General features: G+C 35.2%; 1 protein-coding gene across 26 annotated transcripts in view; it reads right to left on the reverse strand.

Moving 5' to 3' along the window:
- The window catches only part of NRXN1 (neurexin 1), a 1,110,252-nt gene that overhangs the window by 300,163 nt on the left and 783,952 nt on the right, over positions 1-26,137 (reverse strand). For all 26 annotated transcript variants that reach the window (XM_077915348.1, XM_077915346.1, XM_077915359.1 and 23 more), the window contains one exon: positions 12,384-12,565. In XM_077915348.1, coding sequence (XP_077771474.1) covers positions 12,384-12,565 — 182 coding nt within the window. The remainder of the gene's footprint in view (positions 1-12,383; positions 12,566-26,137) is intronic.

The raw sequence follows: 26,137 nt of genomic DNA on the forward strand, positions 1-26,137 counted from the left end.
GAATCCAGTTTATGTCTAGACGGAAGAACAAAAAAAAAGCAGTAAATAAAAAGAAGACAGTTAAATAAAAGAAATAAAGTCTACGGAGGAGAAAGATCACTGAAAGTTAATTATGAATGATTATACTATGGTCTTCTCATAGTAATGAACAATATCTCCGTTTCAATTTGAAATACCAAAAAACATCCCAGCCACTTCATTTATCCAACACTTTACAATACTAATATAAAAATAACCTGCAGGGCTCTGGAATCAGGCATTGGGAGGAGGGTAAGAATTTACAACCTATTTCTACACCCGAAATTTCTCTGCAATGTCTGTCCTTTAAAGAACAAATGAACTCGGTTCTGAACCCCACATGGCAGGCTACCTGACCCCGCTTCACATGTAACTGCTAAAATTTCAGCCCCATTTCTCTGCGGATTCTCTGTGGGAAACACAGCCTCCAAAGCCTGGCTTTGACTGCTAATTAACAATAATGAACAGGATGACATACTTTTCCTTTGAAGACTTCTGTCAGGAAGATGTCCAATCAGCAAGAAATACAGGCAATAGATATATTCCCTGTCTCCCTCCCCCTCATTTACATGCTGAGATACACAGAGGCCTAGTCAAAAAAAAAAAAAAAAAAAGTAGGACAAGCTGTCTAGGCTTTAGGCATTAGCTTAAGAACCTGGGGAAAGGCTAGAAGTTGCTGGTCCAGCCAGTTTCCAGAGCACTGAAGGTTATTTTTATATTCATCTCCACAGAAGGCCAATAATCTTGTGACAGTATTAGTTTTGCCCGATATTTAGGCATGACTCAAAAAATAGCAATAACACTTACTAATTCTACCCATTGAAAGTATTTTAATGCCAAATATCACATGTTCCGTCATGGCACTCTACCATTAATTAGTGAATTCTTGTTAAAGGACACAGAAGCCACCTTGCGCCCATGCTTAAGGAATATCCCGACACAATGTGCAGTAAAGACTCATTGCCTTAGGATCCATAAATTGGTTTGCATCATCATCTGAAAGAGTACCTGAGCTAGCCTGAATCTTTTCTTTGCACAAAAGAAAAATGGGGCTTTGAAGTCAGAACAGGCTAGGTGATTTGGGTCAATTATTTAAAAATGCAGTTTGCTCATCTGTAAAATTGAGATAATAATTCATACCTCAATAGGTTAGTGTGAATATTAAATGAAATATGATTTTTATGCAGAGTGTTTAGCGTCTGATCCATTGTAAGCACTCAATACATGCTAAGTAGTATTGTTCAGTTGTTCTTACTAAGCAAATGAATAGGGCGAGCATGATTTCAGAGGGAAATTTTAACTGTACTTAAGATAATTAACAGTACCTTCAAGCATTTAATATATATTAATTAAAATCATTTTTCAAAGCTCTTTTAATAAATAGAGAATGAATTTCACCTCCATCATTTAAGCACATGTCAGAGGTTAGCACAGCAGGAGAAAAAAAAAAAAAGAAGACAGTCAAATGGCCAGAGTCATGGAGTAATCATCCACGATTACCCTCCACACCATAATCAACTAAAGCTGATTACCACCGAAGGCTCACTTGGTTGCTTTCTCTTTGTCTCTTTCTCTCTTTTTCTCCGGGTGGATTCATCTCTTCTCCTCAAGTTAGAATACAGGGAAATGTATCACAGATGTTTTTGTATGAGTACCCAAAAGAATACAGACAGCAGATAAGAGGCATGCCTAGACTAGATCTCTGAGAAGTGACTACATTTGGAATTTTGGACCTGAAAGCGGCGCTGGTCTATGATGAAAGATGAAAAACGTTCTTCCTTCCCTCAGAGAATACCGTGTGGATAATGAGACCGTTTTGTGATGGGCCCCAGCACTTGGGCCTCTGCCTTGAGTGTGTAAGCCTCCATAGGTCGTAAACGGGGAGTCCCAGGACAGTGTCACATGCTTTCACGATTATCCCGTGGGAGGCCACCTCATACTCTGCTCTGAGGAGAGCTCCTCTTGTGAGCTCCTGCACTACGATGGAAAACTACCAGCCCTGAAGGAGGGGGAGGGAGGGGACATAGGGAGGCCACAAGCCAAAAAGAAAGGCTCCATGTACTCACACATACGCTTCTTCATCAATACACATTATTGGCATGTATTAATAAGCGTGGTGCTAGTGTATGGAAATAGAGAGATACAAAGGTATAGAATATATGGTCAGTTACCTGGGAAGAGTTCACAATGTAATGAGCTGAAAGGACACAGAAGGAAAGAGCTGTGAGCTGATAAGTAATACAGTAGCATTAAAAACAAAGCGCTACAGTAGGTACCAAGAAGGATATGGTCAGTTTTGCCCTAGGGGACCAAGAAAAGCTTCACAAATATATACAATACATGATCCAAACAAAATAGGCACCAGACTAGGAAGAAGAGGAGGGCAGGTATGAGTGGGAGGAAGGAGGAATATTTCAGAAAGAGAAGTAAGCTTGAACAAAAGCCCTCTGGAAGCTCTATGCTAGCTGACTGCCATTTCACTACCAGTACAGATGGGGTTTTTTGAAAATTGTGCTTCTTTGCCTTTGAAAATATGAATGCCCCAAATGTACAAGTAAGACTAATTACAAAAGTTGGCTAGCTGATTACAAAATGGTTGAGGCAACTGGTCAACCAGATAACTTTCTATGTATTTAGCTAGGAGATTGTTTATGTAGCTGGTATCTGGAATCCTCAGTAATTCATGTGCTATGTGGTATGCTAAGAGCTAAGGTTGTCTGACTTTATAAACTGGATTCAAGCAGAGTCATCAGCTGTAACCCGAAGAAGGACTGCCTCCTCTATTTCTCCTACCTGCCCCACTCATGGAAGGCCAACAGGTTAAGCCCATGAGCTCAGGAGTCAGACTGTCTGAGTTCAGATTCTGGCTTTATTCATCAGCTGTGTGACCTGTGCCTCTTCTCCTTATTACTCTAATGTGAGTAATAATTTTTTTCTCATTGGGTTTTTCTAAATATTAGATGGGATAACACATGTAAACTTAGAAATAGTTATGAGATTATTAATTGCTTTTATCAAAAGCCACATTAAAGACTGCTTTGTAGAGTTTAAAAACCTTTAATTGTGCCTTTATGGCATGAAGGTTTGAAATACCGGCCTATGCCTGTATATTGTGGCTAACATATCCACTAAAGATGAAATTTATTCATTAAATTCTATGCTACTTAAGGTTAAAGCCAGGCCTCACTTTACTATGTATTCCCAGTGCCTTGAAAGGTGCTTGTGGGGAAAAATAAAATAAAAAGGTCAGATGCATGAATTAAAGAAAGAACATGTGTGAGCTGCAATGGAAGTGGCAGGGGCAGGAACTGGAAAATAAGCCCAGATTATAAGCACTCACTGAGGCCAGCTGAGGAGTTTGTCTTTTGAGCTATTTGTATTATAGGCCAGTAGTTCCCCAACAGAACCAGTAAAGGTGTGGTTCACCAGACACTTGCCTCAAGATCCCAATCTATAAGGATGCAACAAATACATTGGAAATACGCCAGTAGTTAGCTCATATTTGCATCTGTAACTCATGCCGAAGAAGTTAAATATAAACTGATTTCTCCTGAAGGAGACCATACCCTTGACTGGAGCAGTGCTGACCTATTGCCCTAGAACATTTTCAGAATGCACACATGCAGTTTAAATTGGCAGATCCTGTAGAATCAAAAGATTATTTCAATATTTTTTTTTCTCATTAGCTAAATTCCAGCCTTAAGCTGGGCTCTAGGAATACAAAGGTGAACAAAATAGATCAAAGTCCCCGCTCTCTTGATGCTTACTGTTGCTCAGCATCTCACTGTTCAACACGAATGGAGAATTGGCCATTGGAATTTAATCACTTTAGTCTGAATCCAAAATTTTGCATAAGTCACAAAATTGCCAACAAAACCAGGGGTGAGTACAAAGATGACAAAAAAAAAATAGTAAAGAGTATTTTGCCAATTTTTTTTTCCAGACAATTGACTATGCTTTGTCCCAGAGAAGTAAAGTACCAAGTGTCTGTATACACAATTTTGATAAACAGAAACAATACCTCCTCATGATAAAAAGCAGGGGTGGGGGGTGCCTGGGTGGCTCAGTTGGTTAAGCACCTGTCTGTAGCTCAGGTCATGATTCCAAGGCCCTGGGATCCAGCCCTGCATCATAAGGCTCCCTGCTCAACAGGGTATCTGCTTCTCCTTCTCCCTTTGTCCCTCTCCCAGATCATGCATGCTCTAGTTCTCTCTCTCTCTTTCTCTCTCTCAAATAAATAAAATCTTAAAAAAAAAAAAAAAAAGAACATCTGGCATGGATTCCAGCAGTCTACCCATGACTGTACCCTTTCCCTCTCTCCTCAGGGAGATTATGTCTCAACTCTTTTTTTTTTTTTTTAAGATTTTATTTATTCATGAGAGACACACAGAGAGAGGTAGAGACATAGGCAAAGGGAGAAGCAGGCTCCTTGCAGGGAGTCCAATGCAGGACTTGATCCCAGAACACAAGTATCACATCCTGAGCTGAAGGCAGACACTCAACCACTGAGCCTCCCATGCGTCCGTGTGTCCTAACTCCTTGCCTGCTAACAAGACTGGTCTGGGATGGGCATGGATTCCTTATTCAGTCTGTTAATTTGAAACTTCTCCATAATATTATGAGAAACATTCCTGGAACTTTGTGAGAAAGAGATTACGTCAGAAGAGTAAGCATGAGAGAGATGTCAGGCTTAAAGCTATCATTGTTAGTGGATATATGGTTGGGAGATGGTGACTTCAGTTTTTAATGTGGTAACTTTGAGGTGCCCATAAGACATGCAACTGGAAATGCTGAGTGTAGTCATCAGAGGGGAAGTCAGGACAGAATTATTTGGGAGTGGGCAGTCTACATATCTTAGCTAAACTTCAGAGTAGAATTTTAGGAATATTAAGATCAACTTATTTTTACAGACCAAAAAAGCTCTAAAAGTCCATTAAATTTTTATCTTTCACCAAAGAGCTTTTCTGGTCTGTCAGTCTTGTATTTCTACTCTTTGCTGGACAGGAAGGTTTAGAAGGAAGTGTTTTTCTTGGTAGGAAAAGTCCACCATTAAAGCGTCTTCTCAGAATTATAATCAATAGGATTCTCTTCCAGGACTCTGCTTGTCAGCAGAAAGTTAAACAGCTAGTCCTCCTGGTCCTCTAGTAGGACACGGGCCTCTCTGTCTTGACCTAAGAATGCTATCCAGCATACTATCCCCCAAATTGCATGAGGACAACATAAATTGGATTTCACAGCTCTGAAAGTATTTGTTTTCATCAAAATAACTTTCTCAAGCTCAGTGAACATTATCTCCGTTTCTTTCCTCCTGATTTAAAATGTAGATTATTCATGCCTACTATTAACTTGAGTGTCCCTTAGTATATTCACCGAGGTCATTTCCTTCCTTTGTTGAAATGAGCTGCCTGTATCTAGTGGCCCAACATCAGCTTTAATAGGACTCCACTGCCATAGTGTCACTTTCATCTTGTTTCCTGATCGGTGGTGGACATGTTTGACATGCTGTTTGCATTTTTAAACTGTTACTCTCACGCATTTTGCTTATGGCTTTCAGTGGGGTTTTTGTGCAATAAAAGGAGTTTTCCTGATCAGTGTACAGATGACACCTAATTCAGTATGCATTCCCTAAACTAGTTCTTAACCCTCAAGCAATGTCTTCATTACTCTTTTTCCATCAAACTATATTGGGTTTAGACTTCTGCAAAGCCAGAATCCTTAATAACCTGTTTTCATGTGCTTTCCTTGTTGTCACTGGGTGTAGAGCCTGCTTAAGATTCTCTCTCTCTCTCTCCCTCTGCCTCTTCTCATTGCTTTCTCTCTATCTCTCTCAAATAAATAAATAGAACTTAAAAATGAAAAATGGATTAATAAATTTCATTGGAGTAGAAGGATGAGTATAGAATTATGGGAAAATGGACCTGAAAATGGAAATTAAGATCAGAATATTAAGGACATAAAATATTAGACATAGACTGTGACTTTACCTATACAGAGTTGGGAGGCATCAATGTGAAATAAGTGAATCAAAGACACATTTTAGCAAGTTACCCTAATATAATTGCATAAAATGGCCTGGAAAGTAATCAGAATAGAGACAGAAAGATAAGTCTAATTGGTAAGTACATGGACTGAGGAGATGTATACAGAGATAGTTGTTCTGGTTCTCTTTTATTAAACTTAACAGCAATGGAACTTCAAAGAAAGAAATAATTCTAGAAATATAGAAATTATGTTCAGAGAATTACTAATGCATCAAAGGTAACAACCGGTAAATCAGAAAATGATAAATTGAATTAACTTCCAAGGAGAAAGGATGAGAGAGTAGTCTGTATTGATGCACTTGACCACACCTGTCCCCCAAATAGAGATTGCTTTAAGATATCTGGATAGCACTTAAGCCAACAGAACTATGACCATCACTTCCCCCATTTCTCCCAAAGATAACCTGCATCCTTCATACCTCAGAAGCTGGAACAAAAATTTTACAACACATGGTAAAATGACATCATTTTAGTCTTTCTTTAAAAATTCTAGCCAAAAAGACCACATGTTCTCAAATTCATGTAAGAAGCAAGAAAACAAAACCAAAAAAAAAAAAAAAATCTACTGATATGATTAACAAGGTCAAATTTAGACATTATATGGCAAAGTGAAACTTCTAAAATAGGTGAATTGGTTGGTTAGAAAGAAAATTTCAGATGGAACATAATTTAAATTCAAGAAACTCTTGTGAAAGAATAATTGGGTTTTATCTTGTTGATACAGGTATGCACTCATGTATAATTACTGACTCTAAAAAGATGTCTTTAAATTTAGTTTTAATAAAGCAGTATTATAAAGTATAAAATACATTATTTATTTATTAAGTAAAGTTTATTAAACCAAATAAAATGGAGAGATGCAGAAAAAGATAAAGTGTTGACAATGTCACTGATATTGACAAGTTATTTTGGGACAAGTAATATTTACTCCAAATATATTACGCTTCTAGTCCATACTAAAAACCTCTGATCAAAAGGTGTATTTCTAAATCAAAATCAATTAAGAGCCTGGTTTCAAAAATAAGGCTTCCGACCCAGGAAAGTACAAAGAAGAAACACTTACGGCAAATATGTACAACAATTCACTAATCAAATTTGCAATGCTCTTTCATGCTCTCAAGATGAAAGAATTTCAAAGAACACTCTTCACTCATCCTTTCCACCACCCTCCACACATTTCCTCTGGTCAGAACCAGTGCATACGTTAATATTCATGGCAGTGAGTGAGCACACATTTGCACTAGCTTTCTTCTGTAAGTCAAAGAGGGGTTAAATAATTTCTAATTAATGTTGCCACACTAATATATATGAGATGTTTTCTCTAGAGTGATAGCACTGCTAAAATTTCTATGTATATCTTATAAATTGATTTTTTAAATGAATTTAATTTTTTTGCTTATTGTTTCTAAGAATTATTTTACTCAATATTGGTTAAATAATCTTTAACACTACTAATTTAAATGTGTACAACACCCTACAGCTTAGAAGTCTCTTCTTTATATTATTTTTCTTAAAAACCTATCATCTATTTATCTTCTTAGAAAAATACAGATAGAAAGTTAAACTGCAAGAGGAAGACATGGAGATGAACCAAGATAGAGTCATTTTGGGACAAAGTATGCTTACTATAAATAATCTAAGCTACCTGGTGACCAGGATCCCATTTGGCTCATTCATTCATTCATTCATTCATCCAACAAATATTTATTGAGATAACTACTAAGTGGTAAGCTCATTTATTTTTGTATCCATAGAGTCTAACATAGGCCTGGGCCATACTAGTTGCTCAGAAAATTTTTCTGGATAGGCTTCAAGCATGTACTGAAATGAACAATGAAAAGCCACATTTTTACACTATGTTATGCTTCTTATTAATCATCATTATTATCAAATTATGTTCTCTGTCATTAGACAGTTTATCTCTATTGGAAAATAATGGGCAGATATGAAATGACTAGAGAACAATTCACGATAAAAGTGAGTTATAATAAATGAGATAATTACTAAGGAGAGATAATCATTCATCCAACAAAAATTCCCACCACACACTTCCTTTAAACCATCAACGACCATAATCAATTCTTACTTGAAGATTCAGAAAACAACATCAATAAAAATATGCAACTTTTCAATACTATAGCTACTGCATATCAAATACTACATTTTTTCCATGTTACAAACAAGTGTTAAAAGACTTTCTTTGAGCTAGATAGGAACTAACCTGTACCTGTGACCTCACATTAGCTAATGAAAAATTGACTGTCTATTCTTCACCTAAGCCATCATATTTTCAATATATAATTCATTAATTCATTCATTATTTCAGAAAGTATTTATTGAGTACTTGTATTCTAGGCCCTATCCTAAGTAAATTCTCCTCACTTCATGTATTTATCTTTCCCTCATCCCTCCTAAAACCTTAAAAATTTCAATAGTAATATCATATGGCTTTGAGGTTAACAGTAGTAGCATTAATAGTAATATAATTTTAAAAATCTATAAAAACTAGGCCACCTGAGTCAAAAAACATTTTATTCCAAGTTGTATTTTTAAAGGTACAATTGATCAAAATTTAAATATGATTTTTCTTTTTTTATATTTATTTATTCATGAGAAACACAGAGAGAGAGAGAGAGAGAGAGAGAGAGAGAGAGAGACATGCAGAGGAGGAAGCAGGCTCCATGCAGGGAGCCTGATGTGGGACTTGATCCCAGGTCTCCAGGATCACGCCCTGGACTGAAAGCGGCGCTAAACTGCTGAGCCCCCCCGGGCTACCCTATGATTATATTTTCAAGTTAAAGTCAAACATAATCATTCTGATAAAATGGGATGTCGTCAAATATTCACATCTTCATCGAAATTTTATGTCAATCATATTTTTAAGGTTATCTAATTGAAAAAAATAAAAAATAAAGCTATCTAATTGAAATGGCATTGTACATTTCAGCAAGACTGGAGTACCTTTACAGGAGAACAACTTATTGGTTAATTTACTAAGGGTAGAAATGCAATTCTCAAAGATTAGTACAGAGTTTATATTTGGCTGACCTTGAAGGTTTACAGAAGTTTTTCTGGCCGTTCAGTGGCTAATAATAACTAACTTTTATAGATAAGACATATCACCTATGGTACTAATCAGGTTAATTTTTAAATCAGGTACATTCATAAACCAAAATCAAACAACACTAATAAACTACAAATCTTGTTTTCCTTTTAGATTTCTAATCTTGAAAGAAGTAGAAGAAATAATCTGATGGAAATTAGGATAAATTGAAAGGTACCTAAATAATATGATAAAATAGGGTCTTAAAATTTTCAAATCTAAGTATTATTATCAAGAATACTTCTATCACCTGCTGTTAGCAACTTTGGTCCCTAAACACATCATTCTCTTTCTCTGTTTTTCCTTCCTCCCTCCCTTCCTCTCCAACATTTGTCTTTTTAAATTTCTAACTCCTCCTTCTTTTCCATTTCCCTATACCCACCATTACATGAATTAGAGGTAAACTTCAATAGTGTAAAATACAAAACCAAACCAAACATCACTGGCCTTTTTTTTTTTTTTTTTTAAGATTTATTTTTTTTTATTCATTCAGAGAAAGCGAGAGAGAGGCAGAGACACAGGCAGAGGGAGAAGCAGGCCCCACACAGGAAGCCCGATGTGGGACCCGATCCCGGGTCTCCAGGATCACACCCCAGGCTGCAGGCGGCACTGAACTGCTGCGCCACCAGGGCTGCCTCCATCACTGGCCTTTGGTTAATTTTGTTTGTACATTGAAATATGGAAAGAAGTGACTTGTCTCCATATAAGCAACTTGCAGAGTCATTAATAGCTGATCATCATTTGTAAGCAATGAGAGAAAAGGGAGGGAGATAAGCTATAGTTGGCCAGATTTGGACTAAGACAGATAGATACTAGAAGTTGAGATAGGAGGAGTAGAGGTGACCAAAAAGGGGGTTTAGTAAGCCCAGAGAATCAATATACATTTTCTATTTCCCAGTCAAGTACTGGTTCTCAGATCAAGCAAAAGTTTGAAGATAGCTAATCCAAGAGGGAAAAGGTGGTGAGACAAATATTGAATCTAAAGTGAATAGGCAGGCAAACAAGAAGGAGTTTCAGAGAGAATAAGGCCCTCATAGGACAGCTATCAGAAATCTGTGGCAAGTAAAGGAACCACGGAAATTACTGGGCTTTTATGGACACCTAGAAAGTCAATCCATTACGTATGGAGGGACTTTTAAGCCCACATTTGATCAAAATAGAAAAAAAAAATACCCATTCTTGTAGACTGAACCCTCTGACCAAAAAACAAACAACAGGGGATCCCTGGGTGGCGCAGCGGTTTGGCGCCTGCCTTTGGCCCGGGGCGTGATCCTGGAGACCCGGGATCGAATCCCACGTCGGGCTCCCGGTGCTTGGAGCCTGCTTCTCCCTCTGCCTCTCTCTCTCTCTCTCTCTCTCTGTGACTATCATGAATAAATAAATAAAATCTTTAAAAAAAAAAAAAAACAAACAACAGTAGTTGGAGTAATTCAATAACACAGTCCCGTATGATTTGAGAATGATCATTGCAGAGCCTTTTCTCAGGGTAAATGTGTAATTGGTAATGGATCAATAAGTAATTTCTTTCAGGAGGAAAAGCTCTTGTTTTCATTTTTCTTTCTTTTTTTTTTTCTTTAGTTTTTTGAAGTCGCAAGGTTCTTAAATCAGAATGGAGCAAATATATTTAGAAAGTTGAGATTACTCTAAACAGCAAGATTCCTTAGTGCACTAGTTAAGTTTATCTCAACTGATCATTTATTTATGATGCCATAAAAATCAAGATGCTTTCAATTTTGATTGTTAGATATTTGCTGAAAGGCAGTTGAAATTACTTTCCCAGGGTTCCCATTTGACAACTGCATTTTGAATTGAAAATTTACTACGGTTCAATAATGGTTGTGCTGAGGTGGGTTTTTTTTTTCCCCTTTTCTTCTTTCTAAGATTAGCAATGAATTCAGCTCTTGTGGTCAGTGTAAACCCCTACTCAGATAATTGGAAATTCTAGAAGTCTAGTGGAAAACTAAGAAATTAAATGAATAAAACTTTGAGAATTAAGCCCCTGTAAAAAATCGGTGATAATGTATTTTGGTGTTTGATGGTTTTCCTAATCATTTCAGGATGAACGCCTGAAGGCCAGTTTCTAAGAGGAAAGAATATGTTGACCTAATCAAATTGTCTTCTGAGGCATGTGTGTTGGGAAAGGGAGAACTTATAGGGATAGATGAAAGCAAAACAAACCAAATTTACATAATCATGTGAGACAGAAAAGATAAACTATATACATCAAGGATAAAAAAGGGAAATAGAAAGACCTACACACTTTTGTAACCTCACAGGAGATACAGATTTTCAACTAAAAACTATGATATAAGGAACCCATTAGAGTTTTTGAATATGTGACATTTTCCTATGGTTGTTATTTTTGCATATCAGTAAAATATTAATATCACTTAACAATGAGAGACTGCATGTATTTCTGTGCAAGTATTGCAATAAAATGAGATAAAGAATTATAACTATACAAATGAGTAACTCTTTGAATGTCGATATATGAGGCAGAGTCTCCAAATTATAGTAACTTTAAAAGGTTAAAAAATATCTTTTTATTTATTAACCATAATTTGTCATCTATGATATGCAGGCTAAATTTGTATAGTAGGCTTAGAGTTGGTGAAAAAGGGACCATCCCAGGATATAAATGACAAGAGTCCATTGTATTTTCTTCATACTTATGTATCAAAATGAGCATAAGATGGCATGGAGACCATCTTTTCACCATTTTCTTTTCTATCCCCAATTACCCTTGAAGTTTCCTTTTCTCCCATCCATTGCATGTTAACTTTAGACAATTATTTTTTTCAAGCGAGGAAAGAAATAAGGACACAGTGTTCAGATCTTTTGATGTTACCAGTATTACAACCTGCTTCCAGTCAGATGGAATAGTATCAACAAGGCAATAATTTAGCTTATTAATTGGCAAGTCTGCCTAAAGTCACTAAGAATATACCAAAATAAATCTTTGTGAACAGAGAATTGAGAGGAATTTACACTTAACAACCAGAAAATATATTTTCTATAGTAAAGAACATTTTTAGCAATAGCTGTAGAACTAAGGTCTTAATACATCTGAAGTGTATTTATATTTTCTGTACTAAAGTGCTGGTTGCTGGGTAGGAGGAACTTCCAAAAGGCAGAATTATAAGTTATTTATAAAACAAAACAAAACAAACAAAAACCAGCAGTAACAAATAAAAGTGGAATCTTATTTATAAAGTACTTACTATATGCAGCTCTAGGTAGTCACCCAGGCCAGAAGAACTGTCCACTCGCACCAATACAGCTTCTTTTTGAACAGTGCTAAACCCTATGGCCAGTCTGTCTGCTCGTGTACTTGGCCGGTCATTAGGAGGCCACTTATACGTAATTTGTCCACCACCTTTGCTAAAGATGTATGTTGTCCCAGCTGGAAAACAAAAACCAAAACCAATTAGTCCAAATAGATCAGGTACAGAACTTCCCTGTATTTGTTATACTGACATATCAGTAAATGATTCAATTTACACTATGGCAAAAAAGAAATACAAAAGTGAAACCATGGCAAAAGCAGTGAGCAAATCATAGATTCCAGTCACACAGGCTCAAGAAAGAGAACAGGGTATTTTTAAAAGAAATATCAAGGCAGCTCAGTTTTTAATATACTCATTAAACTACCAGCAGGTGTTTCCGAACAAATGGAGGATTACAACTTTTTCCATTGAGGAGGACAAGCATGGAATCTAATGGGGTTTTATTTCTCCCTGCTAGTTTTTCAGAAATAGTTTAGTAAGTAACACTGACTTTGGCTGCTTCCAAAAGGAGCAAAAACATATATTAACTTGTTTTTGAAACAATGAGTTACATGTGCATGTGACAGGGTCATAGAGCACAGCAAAGCCAATCATAACAAATACTCTCTTAGTCAACTTTTATGGGGAAAGGGTTCATTCACATATGATAAATCATCTGTCAATGATAACTAATGGACAAATAGTCATAAGCCCCAGGAGTCATGTCATGAAAATACAGATAATAGATCTCATCAATAGAAGTGAGGTCTTATTTAGCAAGCAATATCTAGTAGCTGTCAAACTATCCAGGATCATAAAAAGAGCCATTTTTTTTTCTTCAAAAGTGAATGTGAGTCTTACAGTACTAAGAGTATCATAGCCTTATTTGGTAAGTGCTCAAATTTTACTTTATGGTCTTTATCTTACTTTAAAAAGTTTTGGTTCAAACAAGTTTACTAAGCATCTACTGTCCTGAAGTCCTATCTCACTGCACCACAAAAATTCTATCTCACTAAATGCAATAGAATGGAATCTTTAAGTCAGAACATTTGGAAGAGATGCAAAGATGTATGTGTGTGTTTGGTGTGTGTGTAAAGGGGGTGGTGCGGGGGAAAGAACTTTCTCCATACTAAATGGGACCATAGACATATTTGCAAAGTTATCCCAGGAACAGACGTCATTCGGGTATAATTTATAGAGAGTAATAATAGCCTTCCAATAACAAAGGATGTCAGTACATATTTATTGTGTTCTCACTACGTGCCAAAGATGGCAATGGAAGTGATAAGAGTAAATATTAAAATTTAGGCCACAGAGCATCTTGTGTTATTAAAAAAAAATAGCTTCTACCAAGAGCAAAGCTTATATGTAAAAGGTGTATGTACAGCAGTATGTTTTTAAGATTTCTACACATTAAGTTTCTATCATTACCAAGTTTACCAATTGAATGAAGTTGACTTACTCTCACGTTTGGGTATATTTAATTAAATAGCTGATAATATATTTTTTTCTTTTTCTGTGTTTTGGAGCCAACTGCCTTTTGTATTCTGTCTGAAACATTTCCACAGGCCTTTCAGAAACTCTGAAGACCTCTGCAATATGCCTCCTGCCTGACTGCTTAAAAAGGCCTTGGCATATAGAAGTGACACAAGAAACATGGCAGTATGATATTGAATGTAAAAGTGATTAAGATAGAATCTTGCTATAATGGAATGGTAGAGAGGCTGTGCATTCTCTACTAATTTTGTTTTGGATACCAATGCATGAAAGTAGTTTCTCTCTCTCACGTGAAAACAGGTAAGTTGTATTTCAAAGGCTTCAGTCAGTGTGCAAGTAAAGAACATTCAGAATGTAGAGATTTGTGTATCAGATATCCTGGAGCCTACAAGACCATTACTGTTCTACGTCTTCAGAAGCTTGTTACCTGGAATATTGATAAGCAAGAACTATTTGATAAATATTTTTCAGCTTGGTAATTTTTCTCAGATGATTGACTATGAAGTGTTTCAATAAAACCTACAGTGATAAAAATTGGACAAGAACATATATGAAAGTGAAGGCTTCTTTAACAGGAGAATGTGGAGGTGACCTGAGTACAGGTATTTGATTACTTTTCTTTCTTATACCTTTTAATTAACTTTGTTCTCTAGTGGCAATGTAGTTTGTATGAATTAAGTCAAATATTCAAAACTAGAGATGCTGCAAAACAATGTAAAACATATCAAAGAATTCAGATCACCAGAGGAAGACAGTAGTGTACAACAAAATATCTTACATTACATAGTGGTTCTTAATATTAAAAATATCACTTTTCCCACAAACTTTCATTTTTTCTCTACTGCTGTATAGAAAGTAGGGTAAGCAGTAGTCCCATGTTACATTTGAGGAAATTCAGTCCTAAAGATTGATGTGTTATCTCAAGTTGCAATCTTGTTTAAGTGGCAGAGCTGGTAAGGAAACCTAGTATCCAGACTCCTACTCCTGTACTTTTTTTTTATTACAGAAATGTTTCTGTTATCATAACAAGACAGTCAAGAAAAAGTTAATTGGATGTGTCAGTCTGAATTTATCAAGGCCAACTGTTATCATATTCTAATGTCTCATATCCATAAAGTGACATTTGCACCTCATGATCATATACTGTCCTTTCACCTCACAATGCTTTTAAAAAAAGAAGAATAACATGTAAATGTGTAATGACAGAACATTTAATATACGTAGATTAACATTTCGTTTAGGGTATACTTCCCAAACTTAGGGAGCTATGAAAGTTTATAGATCCTCAGTTACAGAATGTGAGGATAATGACTTAAAGGTTTATATTTTCAGTAAGGTAAATGCCACAATACAAACATCATTGCTCGAGATTTGATTTCATCTCATATTTCAATAAGTGTTAAGGCCTGGCAACTAGCATGCTATTAACTATTCCGTCTTCCTTAAAATGACTTTCCAGTTCTTTAAGTTTCACTGAAACAAAGTAAAAACAATCGTACTACCTTGTGCCAAACAATGTGGTTATTTCTAGCATCTTTTTTTCTACAGATATATCTGGAAAGCAACCTCTCTCCCCTCTTCTTCTGTGTTCACAACAGTGCATTGTATTGTACTCATCAGCATAATTCCATAATAAGTGAGAGAATTAGATGTCTCGTTCTCCCCCTGCCACTCTCTACCTACCTCTATAATCATCCTGGCTTTCTTAAAAGGAAAAAAAAAACATATCAAACTCTGAGAAATCTCATATGTTCTTAAACCCCCGTCTATCAAGATAGAAAATTACAGTGTATCCTATTCTAGTAATCTTAAAAATATGACAATACTCCCACATAAAATACAGTGGGTCAGATGACTAAAGTTTTAAAATCTACTTCATTTAGCATGCATTTTTCCAAACAAGGACATGATGTACTTACTATAGCAGATAGCTAAAGAATTAAGAATGTAGGCTCTGAACAGGCCTGAGTTCAAATTTCAACTGAATCACTTACTAGCTACAATGACTTTTACCAACCTATTTATTCTAAGTCTTGGATATCCCATCTGAACAAAATGAGGATACTAACAATATCTACCTCATAGAGCTCCTGTCAAAAATAAAGGAGATATCACACAGTAACACCTTAGACCAATTCCTGGCATATGGTAAGTGCCCAATAAATTTTACATAGAACAGATGGTGCATGTGGTGGAAAGGGGTGTGTGTGTGTGTGTGTGTATGCGTATGTGCTAAAAATACAAAATAAAGAAAAAATATATAAAATAATGAACGCTGCAACATTGTTGGTTTATTTTAACATAAATTTGAAAAAGTTTGAGTCATTTCAAAGTTGTGTGAAAATCAAATGCTTTTGAAGAAATGACTTTCCTCCATCCCAGTTTTTATTAAACTTTTCAGTATTTCATTCCTTGGATTAGCAATTTTTTTCACATAAACCCATTATATTATTATTTACATTCACTAGTAGTTGACAATGAGAAGGATATTAAATTGTATCACATGGGAGCTTTCATGAGAAAAAGAATATTACTTCATCATCATAAAACATCTAGCATAAGATTTATAGCATGGTGCAAAAAAATTCACTTCGACTGTTAAAGGAGTAACTGTACAAAGTGAATGGCAATCCAGCTTTATTATTTTAATTTCATAGAAACATGTTTTATTGTGTTCTAAAAGTGAATTCAATGTGCAGCAACAGTACATCTTAATCACTATTCCAAACGTTTTAAGAACATAGAAAGGCACATGAAGAAATGTGTCACCTTTATTATTTATGCATGGTTCTATATGACAATCACTGACGCATCAGTGCCATGACTTCTAATGGATTTATTGCAAATTAACCTCGACATCCATCATATCACTGAATGTATGGATGACTCAAAGTGGTTTTCAGCAATCTCCACATTTAAGTCATGCAGCAAATCTTTATTACTTCAAATTCATTAACAGAGCTAGCTCCGTCAGATGCAAGTTCATCTGTATCAACATACTTTACGCTGCAATAAATGTTTGTAAAAATTATGCATGGGCTCTTATATCTAATGTCTGAACTACCTGTGATATTATAAATTCTTTTTAGATTTTATTTAACATCTATTTACATACAGGGCTCTCTCCCCTCCTTGTCTTATTGCCAACCCTCTCTTCCCTGAATGTGCCCAATTCAGCAAAAGTTAATATGTTCCCCCAATGGACTGAATCGTCCTGGAAAAGAAAGCAATTGGCATATAGAGGTCTGCTGAATTACTGGTGGTTCAGCATCCTTCCTATGAACAATAATAACTTCTAAATAGATTGTTTCTAACTCATGAGTACATGAATAAAAGGTTCCTTTCAGAAAGCCTATAATTCTTCAAATGTCATTGTGTAGCCAACATGAAACATTCAGGCCATTATAATTCTATTAAACGTAACAGAGATATTAACACTTTTTTTCCCATTAAAGTTTGCCAGGTAGTCAAATGGAATTAAAATTTAAAAATTATAAGTAAGAGGAGTTTTTATTCCTTCTATAACCTTGTGAAGAGGCTATTATTAAATTTAAATTTTCTGCACAATTTCTACCTATAGAGGCATTCTTTTGAATAAATTAAATAGAAAGCAAAAACAATGAGAAGATCACTTTGTATGACAAAAATATTTTTTTCAACCATGGAAACTGGTGAAATTTTAAAAATTAGTAATAAATCTGAACAATCTCACATGGTACACTAAAGCAACAACTTATTGCCATTTATTTTAAGTTTCTGTAAATTCTTTGTAAGATCACAAAGAGTTATTTCATGAAATTGAGCACAATTGTTTCATAATCTCTAAAATTTCACATAGGAACATTAATAACCCAGGAAAGGTGGGTATTATAACTAGGAGAGATGAATGGAATAAGCAATAAGAGTTACCGCCCATGATACATAATCCATTCTAAATCAAAAAGTAGTAACAACAATTACCAACTCTGAGAAGTAAAAGACTGACCCCAATGTTGCTATTCATCTAAGGGTGAACAAATACTAGGGAAAGAAAATGAAAATAAAGACTATATATCATAATTTGAGCCTCCTTATGGAAGACACAGGCTTGGCAGCATTGACAAATGAATTACAACTGGCTAAAAAGAAAGAAAATGATATAGGATGTCTGCCTATATGTCTTTGAGAAAGAAAGCTGGTAAGTCCTTAATATAAGAAACAGGGCAAGATACAAGACCTGTCACTGAAATGGCTTCCTTACTGGCCCTGTAGTCTGCATCAGACCAGAGCAAAGAAAATCAAGAAGAGTCTAGGTAATTCCCAAACAATGAAAACCTTTTCAAAGTAGCTCATAACAACATTCAAGATAGAACAAACCACAGGAGGCTTCGCATATAGGGCAAGTCATGTGTTCCATCAGAATCTTAGCTTCTTAGGAATTGAGGTAATTTTTTTTATTTTTTTGAGACATCTATTAAATTTAATGCAAACTGAGAAAGATGGGAAAAGTCAAAATTGTGAGCACCCTGTTTTTGTCCAGTGGAATTTCCCAGAGTGACCCTGTACAGGGTCACTGCACACAGGGCTACTCTATCAAACACCAATCATGAACTCACTTCAGGCTCTTACACAAAAATTCTTGAACTCTATGTATATCAGAGATACTGTGACTCTCAGGATTTTCAAGGACTCCCGAGGCATTAACAATTAATGTCTCCCCAACTTTCCAGGGACCAAAGGAGGTTGAACCACTCAGATTCCACAGTAGACTTAGGATATGTGCAAGCAGAGGAATTCTCTCTACTAAGCTGGTGTATATGACATTTAGCTCTGGCTCCACCAACAATACCATTTTAAAATAAAAAGTAGTGTGTGCTTAATCAATAAGAAACTTTAATCAAAATGTAACTACCAAGAAGATGGAATAGCAAAAAACTATCATGATTCCTATAAGGCCGGGAATTACTACTCTCAAAGATAATTTCAACAGTAATTATGTACTTCAATAAGAAAGTAAGGAAATTTTCCCTTTCCCTACTGGCCCAAAACTTTTCTCTTAATAAAAATCTTTTTCTGATAAATATTCCATATTTTTCCATGGTCTATGTTTTCTTTAATAAAAAAAAATATATTCTGTGACCTTGGGAAGAACAATACATTTGAAAATCCATCATGTATATTTCTCATTTTGATATTTGACATTTTCATATTTTGACATTTATGGAAAGAGTATGCTACATGAAGAGAAGTATTCATTCTTTTGAAAACAAGTGTATTCCTCTTTAATAACTGAAGTAATTCTTCAAATATAAGTGGGTTCTTGGCTGACCTCCCCTGTCCATATCTTAGACATTTATTCAGGAGTACCACAAATAGTGCATAGATTGTACATTGCACAATCAAAAAGGCACCATTTCATATATGAAATATGAATGGTGTTCACTGGTCTTGTATAAAGCTGTGACTCTACATAATCAATCACTGAAGCCAACTGCAGTCTTTGGATAAGTCATCCTCTTTTTCTGTCTTACAAGGAAATTAACTGAAACAAGAAATATTCTTAAGGTGACTTACCTGCTGGTTGTCTGATAATTGCCAATTATTGAATGGAGCTAAGAATATAAAACTTAAAACACACAGCTCTTTTCCCAAAACAGGTATGACCTGCGCATTAAAGGTAAATATCAGGGCAGGATAATTTATGAGAGATGCCAGATGAATGGTATTCAGCTGTGTCATCTATTATGGATTTTTAAGAAATCTTTGGAAAGGTGACAATATTAAAGGTACTGATTGACAGTACCTTAAAAATGAGCAGAAAAATGATAAACCAGAACAATTATATCTTTTTAGATCAAAGTCATATAAATAGTTGAATATTTTGAGATAATTTTCAAGCCAGTGAATACTATTTTCAAAATCTATGCAATAAGTAATACTTGCTGGATCATTTGTAATATGCCTTCTTTAAAAAACTATTTTTTTAGGGATGCCTGGGTGGCTCAGCGGTTGAACTCCTGCCTTTGACTCAGGGTGTGATCCTAGAGTTCCAGGATCAAGACCCCATCAGGCTCCCTGCATGAAGCCTGCTTCTCTCTATGCATGAAGAAATAAACAAAATCTTTAAAATAAAATAAATAAAAAACTATTATTTCCCTCTCTAAATATATTATTTAGAAAATATTCTCTTCAGGAACAGTTGAGTTCAATAGTTTGAGGGGCCTGAGCTTGTTCCAAGATCAACTTTTAAGTTCCTGGAAACTTTGAAAAGGCTCTTGAGATCTAAGTTCTCTTGCTAAAACAAATAAGTGGTATTCCTTCTGCCAATCAGATTAGGAAAAAATTTCATAAAGATAGTAAAGTTATCTAAAGTTAAAAATAAAACCAAGCAAAGCAATCCCACAACCAATAACCCTAAGAACATCAAATGTGTATGTCTTCCCTCTGAAATTAGACTCCCTCCAGCAGTAAGTGAACTTTATTAAAAAGTCTCTTACAAGTAATACAGTAATCAATTTGCATTAGAGCTATAGGCAGCAGGGATGGGAGAGAAGAAATCACACCTTCTTCTACTTAAAGAAAAATCTTCCTTTAAAGAACATACTGTGTGAGTCCCTAATAAATTCTTAAAATTATAAGTCAGTAAAAATTGCACTTAACTCATGACATCCTTAAATCTACTTTGTTTTTCAAAAGTTAATCATGAAAATGGCTTTCATCAAGTTTTCAGAGTCAAGAATTTATTAGAATTATGGTGTAAAAAAATTAATATGTTAAAAAAGTGACATATGCATAGACAATGTTGAAATGATCTTAGAGATAACTAAGCAAACCTTTCCTTTACAGATGACAAAATGGAAGCCCAGAGAAAGCAAATGGCTTCTCCGTGTCAACACAGTTAGGATCTATATCTAACTCTATTCCTAGTGCTTTTTCCACGATATGGTGAAGAGCTGAGATCAAATGACTGCTTCTTATTAAGAAAAATAAGCTAAAAAACTCACAAATCAAGGTCTTACTTCAATTATCTCTGTAGTCTTTTTAATGATGCTTTCCTGGACTGGTTTGGAAAGACTCAAAGTTTCTGTAATGACAACTTAGCAGAAATGACTCACTCACATTCTGACATTTTCAGAGTCTAGCCTGAATCTTTAAAAGGTGTGAGGCCTTTGCAAAGCTTTATTGTAAGCATCCTGCCTCCTAAGCTATCCCTGCCTTTGGCTCATTCTAAGACTTTCAAATTACTGAACAGAGATGCAAAAAACAAATTTTTATTATCAATGCCATAATCATTCCTAGTCTATACAAGAAAGGCTTTACAACTTCTTGAAAGTGACACTGTTTTCTGCCCCTAGTAGTGGAATTAAATCCTGAACACAAAAAGTGCATGTGGTTATTTTGAACTATTTGCATTACATATTTAATATAGGGGTGATCGGGGCACCTGGGTGGCTCAGTTGGTTAAGTGTCTGCCTTCAGTTCAGGTCATGATCCCAGGGTCCTGGGAACAGGCCCACATGTCAGGCTCCCTGCTCAGCAGGGAGTCAGCTTCTCCCTCTCCATTTGCACCACCCCCTCACCAACTCATGCTCTCTCTCTCTCAAATAAATAAATAAATAAAATCTGTAAAAAAATAATATAGGGACCATCATACAAACAATGAAATACATAATATTTTAAGGCAAAACCAGAAGTATGCTTTTGTTTTCTAATCTTAGCTCCTCTCATTGATCATCTTTCTGCCTGTATGCTGTATTTGTCATTCGCCATATGACAAGGTCCCAATTAAAACTATTCACTATTCACTTTGTACAAGGTTGGATACAATGTTAGTTTCTAACTCAGAAGTCACTTCAAACTAAGCTCTGACTTTATCACATAGGCATTCACAAGTAGAACATACATTCTCCACCTAAAGTGACTTTTACTTTCACTGATTTATGCTTCTCTGCTGTACTTGGTTTTCTTTTCAGTCTGGCTTCCCACTCTCATTTCAGCCAAAATAGGTTCTCTTCCTTTATCATCCACAGCACTTATTTTTAATTTACCAACTATTATATAAGAGTCGTCTTTTATTGAAATTTCCATTTTAAAAGTATGCCTACTGAAAATAGGGAGCTCACTTTAATGCTTAGTATTTTCATCAGGCTTATGTGCTTTTACTTATTTATCAATCATGGATAAGGACTTAATACATTCTTTGAATTAAGTTACGGCTATTTTATAATGATGAATGACATAAAGCTCCTGATTGATGAGTATAACAAATTCCATGCCTAAAGGCATTAGTAAGATGGGATTTCTATACCTGTATAAGAAATCTGAATAATTTTATCAAATACAAAAAAACTCCGATGAGGAGATAGATTATCTAGATTATCCTGATAATGAACACCATTCTCTATTTCATATTTCTATAAGAAATAACTGTAAGGAACAGTCATGGACCCAGGTAATGGTGATTATGAGAGAGTTTCAGGTCCCATCATTTGCTTGAATAAGCTAGCCTAAAGTTCTCCATATTTTACAGAGAGGAGCTGGATACAATTAGCTACTCTTTAGGCTTCAAGAATTTATTAATTATCAGAAAAACCCAAGAGATAGCACCACATTCAGGTGATCAAAATTAACACCATCAATAACAAGACACTGAACTCAGGTCCCCCAAATATGATGGGCTGAGAAGGACACAACATCATTTCTGTATCATTTTGTATTTTTGTACAGCCTTGATCTAATTATAAGATACAAGAAACTGAAACTGAGGAGTATTCAACAGAATAACTGGCAGCACTCTTCAAAAGACTCAAGGTTAGGAAAAAAACAGAGAAATGCTAAGGAGCTATCCCAAAGTAGAAAGGACTGAGAAGACATGACAACTAGATGCAATTTGAAACCCTTATTTAAATTTTGAACTGCAGAAAAGGACATTAGTAGAATAAGTGATAATGTTTGAAGAAGTTATGTAGGTTAGTACATCATATCAATGTTATCTTCCTGGTTTCAGTCATGGTATTATGGTATATAAGAGGTTAACTTTGAGACCTAGATGAAAGGATCAGAAGAGTAATTTTTTGCGGGGGGGCGGGTAACTTTTTTGTAAATCTAAAAGTATTTCAAGGGGTGTCTGGGTGGCTCAGTTAGGCATCTGCCTTGAGCTCAGGTCATGATCTCAGTGTCCTGGGATTGAGCCCTACATCAGGCTCCTTGCTCAGTGGGGTCTGCTTTTCCCTCTCTTTCTGCTCCTCCCCCTGATCATGCTTGGTCTCTCGCTGTTTCTCTCTCTCAAAAATAATTTTTAAACAAAGAAATGTTTTCATCATCTACAGCAATTTAGAATCTTGAGTAAGATTGTAAGCCATGGGAATCTATGCAACAGAGGTTAGCTTGAAAAATCCTTAGCTCTTGAAATTGTAAAACTGAATGAAAGAAATCTTATTTAAAACGGAGTCTGGAGACCAGAAGAGAGACCTCTCATGCCCTAGCACTCTTCCTCAATTGTAGACCCCAAGAGGAAGAAGTCTATACTTGGCTACCCCAGAAGATGGAAGAAAGATTTTCTCCTGGCTCAGCAACAGCCCAGCCAAGAAGAAGCTCAGCCATTGAAAAGCCACCACACTCTGGGACTTGCAGTTTACTCCCTGAACTCTTTGTTTGTAACAGCCCCTCCCAAATCCTCCTTTACCTCTATAAAAGAAAATTCCTCTCCTTTGTTCTCTAGACTTGCCTACGGTTTTGCCAAAGTGTGTATGACCTGAATTGGAATTCTCTGCTCTACCATAATAAACCCGTTTGCTAGTAAAATAACTCACTGTTTTATTTTTAAGGCTAACAAAATGAAATTCTGTTTGTTTGTTTGTTTTTACTCTTTTATTCCCATCACCTATTTCACTCATGCCCCCAACCCAATACATACACCTTCCCTCTGGTAACCATCAGATTGTTCTTTGTAATTAATACAAAATGAAGTTTTTAGTTTGTTTGGCTATGAGAAATGGAGAATATTTAGAAGTAGGTGGAAGGCTTAATTTTTGTTCTACGTATAGAAAATTTGCTTGATTTGCTTAATAAGAAATGTCTCATAATAAACACTAATATTAAGACTTTTAAGTGATAAGATATCTGGAAAATTTAGGTTCAAATTGCCTAAACAGAGAAGCCCAATCTAAAATCAGTTCACTCAGAAAACCAAGTACTCATCCACCCATTTCTTCATTCATGTATTCAATTATTTGTCAGAATGGACCATCATAGAAATCATCAAAATTCTTATGAAACAGTTTCCACTCATATAATCATGTGGGAAACAACTCAGAGAAAATCCATTTGTCCAGCTTTATGATAAGAGATTACTCACATTAGTGTAAGCTAATTCCCTTTTATAAGTTTGGAATTTAAGAGGGACACTAGTGCCACGGACAGGCCAAAGAAAATAGTACAAATGCTAACAAATGCTTTTCTAATATGTTACTGATATTTGCATGTGTAGAAATTAGTACAATTGACCCTCGAACAATGTGGTGGTTGGGAACACTGACCCCAAAAAGACAGTGGAAAATCCAAGTATAACTTTGACTCACCCAAAACTTTACTTAATAGTCTACTGTGGCTGAAGCTTTACTGCTATAATCAATTAACACAAATTTTATGTTATATATATATTATATACTGAATTATTATTATAAAAGAAACTAAAGAAAAGAAAATGTTATTAAGAAAATCAAAAAAGAAAATATATTTTCAGTACTATATTGTATTGAAAAAAATCTGCATATAAGTGGACACATGAAGTTTAAACTCATTTTGTTTAAGGGTCAACTGTATATACTGTGGTTGTGATGAAGAGATGAGTTCAAAGACAGGGAATAGTGGTCATTCTAAAGGAAAGATTCATATCTCTTCTAACATAACAAGAAAAAAAATCTTGTGTGAGTTAATTTAGAAGTTGCTTGAAAGACTGATAGACAGATGCTTTAGTGAGATGGTAGGAAAAGACTCTACTCGAAACAACAAAAACAACACAATGCTGAGACAATAGCAGAACACTGAGAAAGAGAATACAATGGCATTATAATATCATAAGCCAAGAATAAAAACATCCATACACTTAATAAAGTTATTTAAGAATTTGCTATGTATAAAGCACCATATAGACCCTGGGGATAATAGAGAGGTATATGTCAAAGCACTAGAAGCCAGTTTTTCCAGAACTGTACTAACCCATTCAATCAGAAGTCGGTTTTTTACTTTCTCTTTTATATTCCTATCTTATAGCATTGTTCATATCACATCACCTTTAATCTTAATGTTGTGATAAATATTCACCCTTACTAATATGATATCATCCTGCCTTTCCTTAATTTAAATCTACTTTACAAACAAAAAATAGGTTTTTGAAACAGTATGTTTAATTACTCCTCTATTCAAAGACCTTGAAGGATTCATCCATCATCTACCAAATTAGGTGAAAAATTCTTATCCTAACTTTAAACAGCCTCCACATAAACCAACCTTCTACTTCAAGCAAACTGAAGAGCTCACTTGGCCTTCCAAAATAACCTCCAAATTCTCTTTAGAGAAGACACAATTTAATATGGTTCTGGAAAAATAAGAGAAAAAATATTTTTGTGGGCATGGTTGTCATGAGAAAAGTCACAGAGGCACAAAACGGGTTGCAGAAATAAGCACTAGATCCGCTTGTATTAATGGGAAGTTATTTTTTTTTTTTTAAAAGAAGCTGATGCATTTCAGCACTACTATTTGCTATCTCTTTGTGTCCTGATTTTAGTCTCTAGATAAATACAGTGTACAAATCACATAGTTGAAATTAGGATTGTTCAAGGTCAGCATTAAAAAGAGATTAGATAAGTTCTAGTATCTCAGTATATTCATAATTCTATGAAATGCAAATTTCCTTTAACAAAGATTCACATAACTTCACAAAATGTCGGAAAAAAGAAACCATGATACCATTGTCATAAGAGAAAAACTTTATTTAATAAGAAGTGTCTTAGTGGTATTTGCTACTTATCACAAATCTTTTCATTCCATCTTTATCAGAAATAAAACCATTTCTCATTTGTTTTTAAGTCTCGTTCTATGCTTAGCAGAAAAAGTAACAATAAGAGCAACCAAAATTAAAATAAAGTATGTGTAACTGATTTGTTTATTCATTCCTTATCTTAGACTCTCTGAAACAGCATATGAAGACAAGAAGAATAAAATTCAGAGAG

The sequence above is a fragment of the Canis aureus genome, chromosome 11 (genome assembly GCF_053574225.1).
Source record: "Canis aureus isolate CA01 chromosome 11, VMU_Caureus_v.1.0, whole genome shotgun sequence".
NCBI classification, from domain to species: domain Eukaryota; kingdom Metazoa; phylum Chordata; class Mammalia; order Carnivora; family Canidae; genus Canis; species Canis aureus.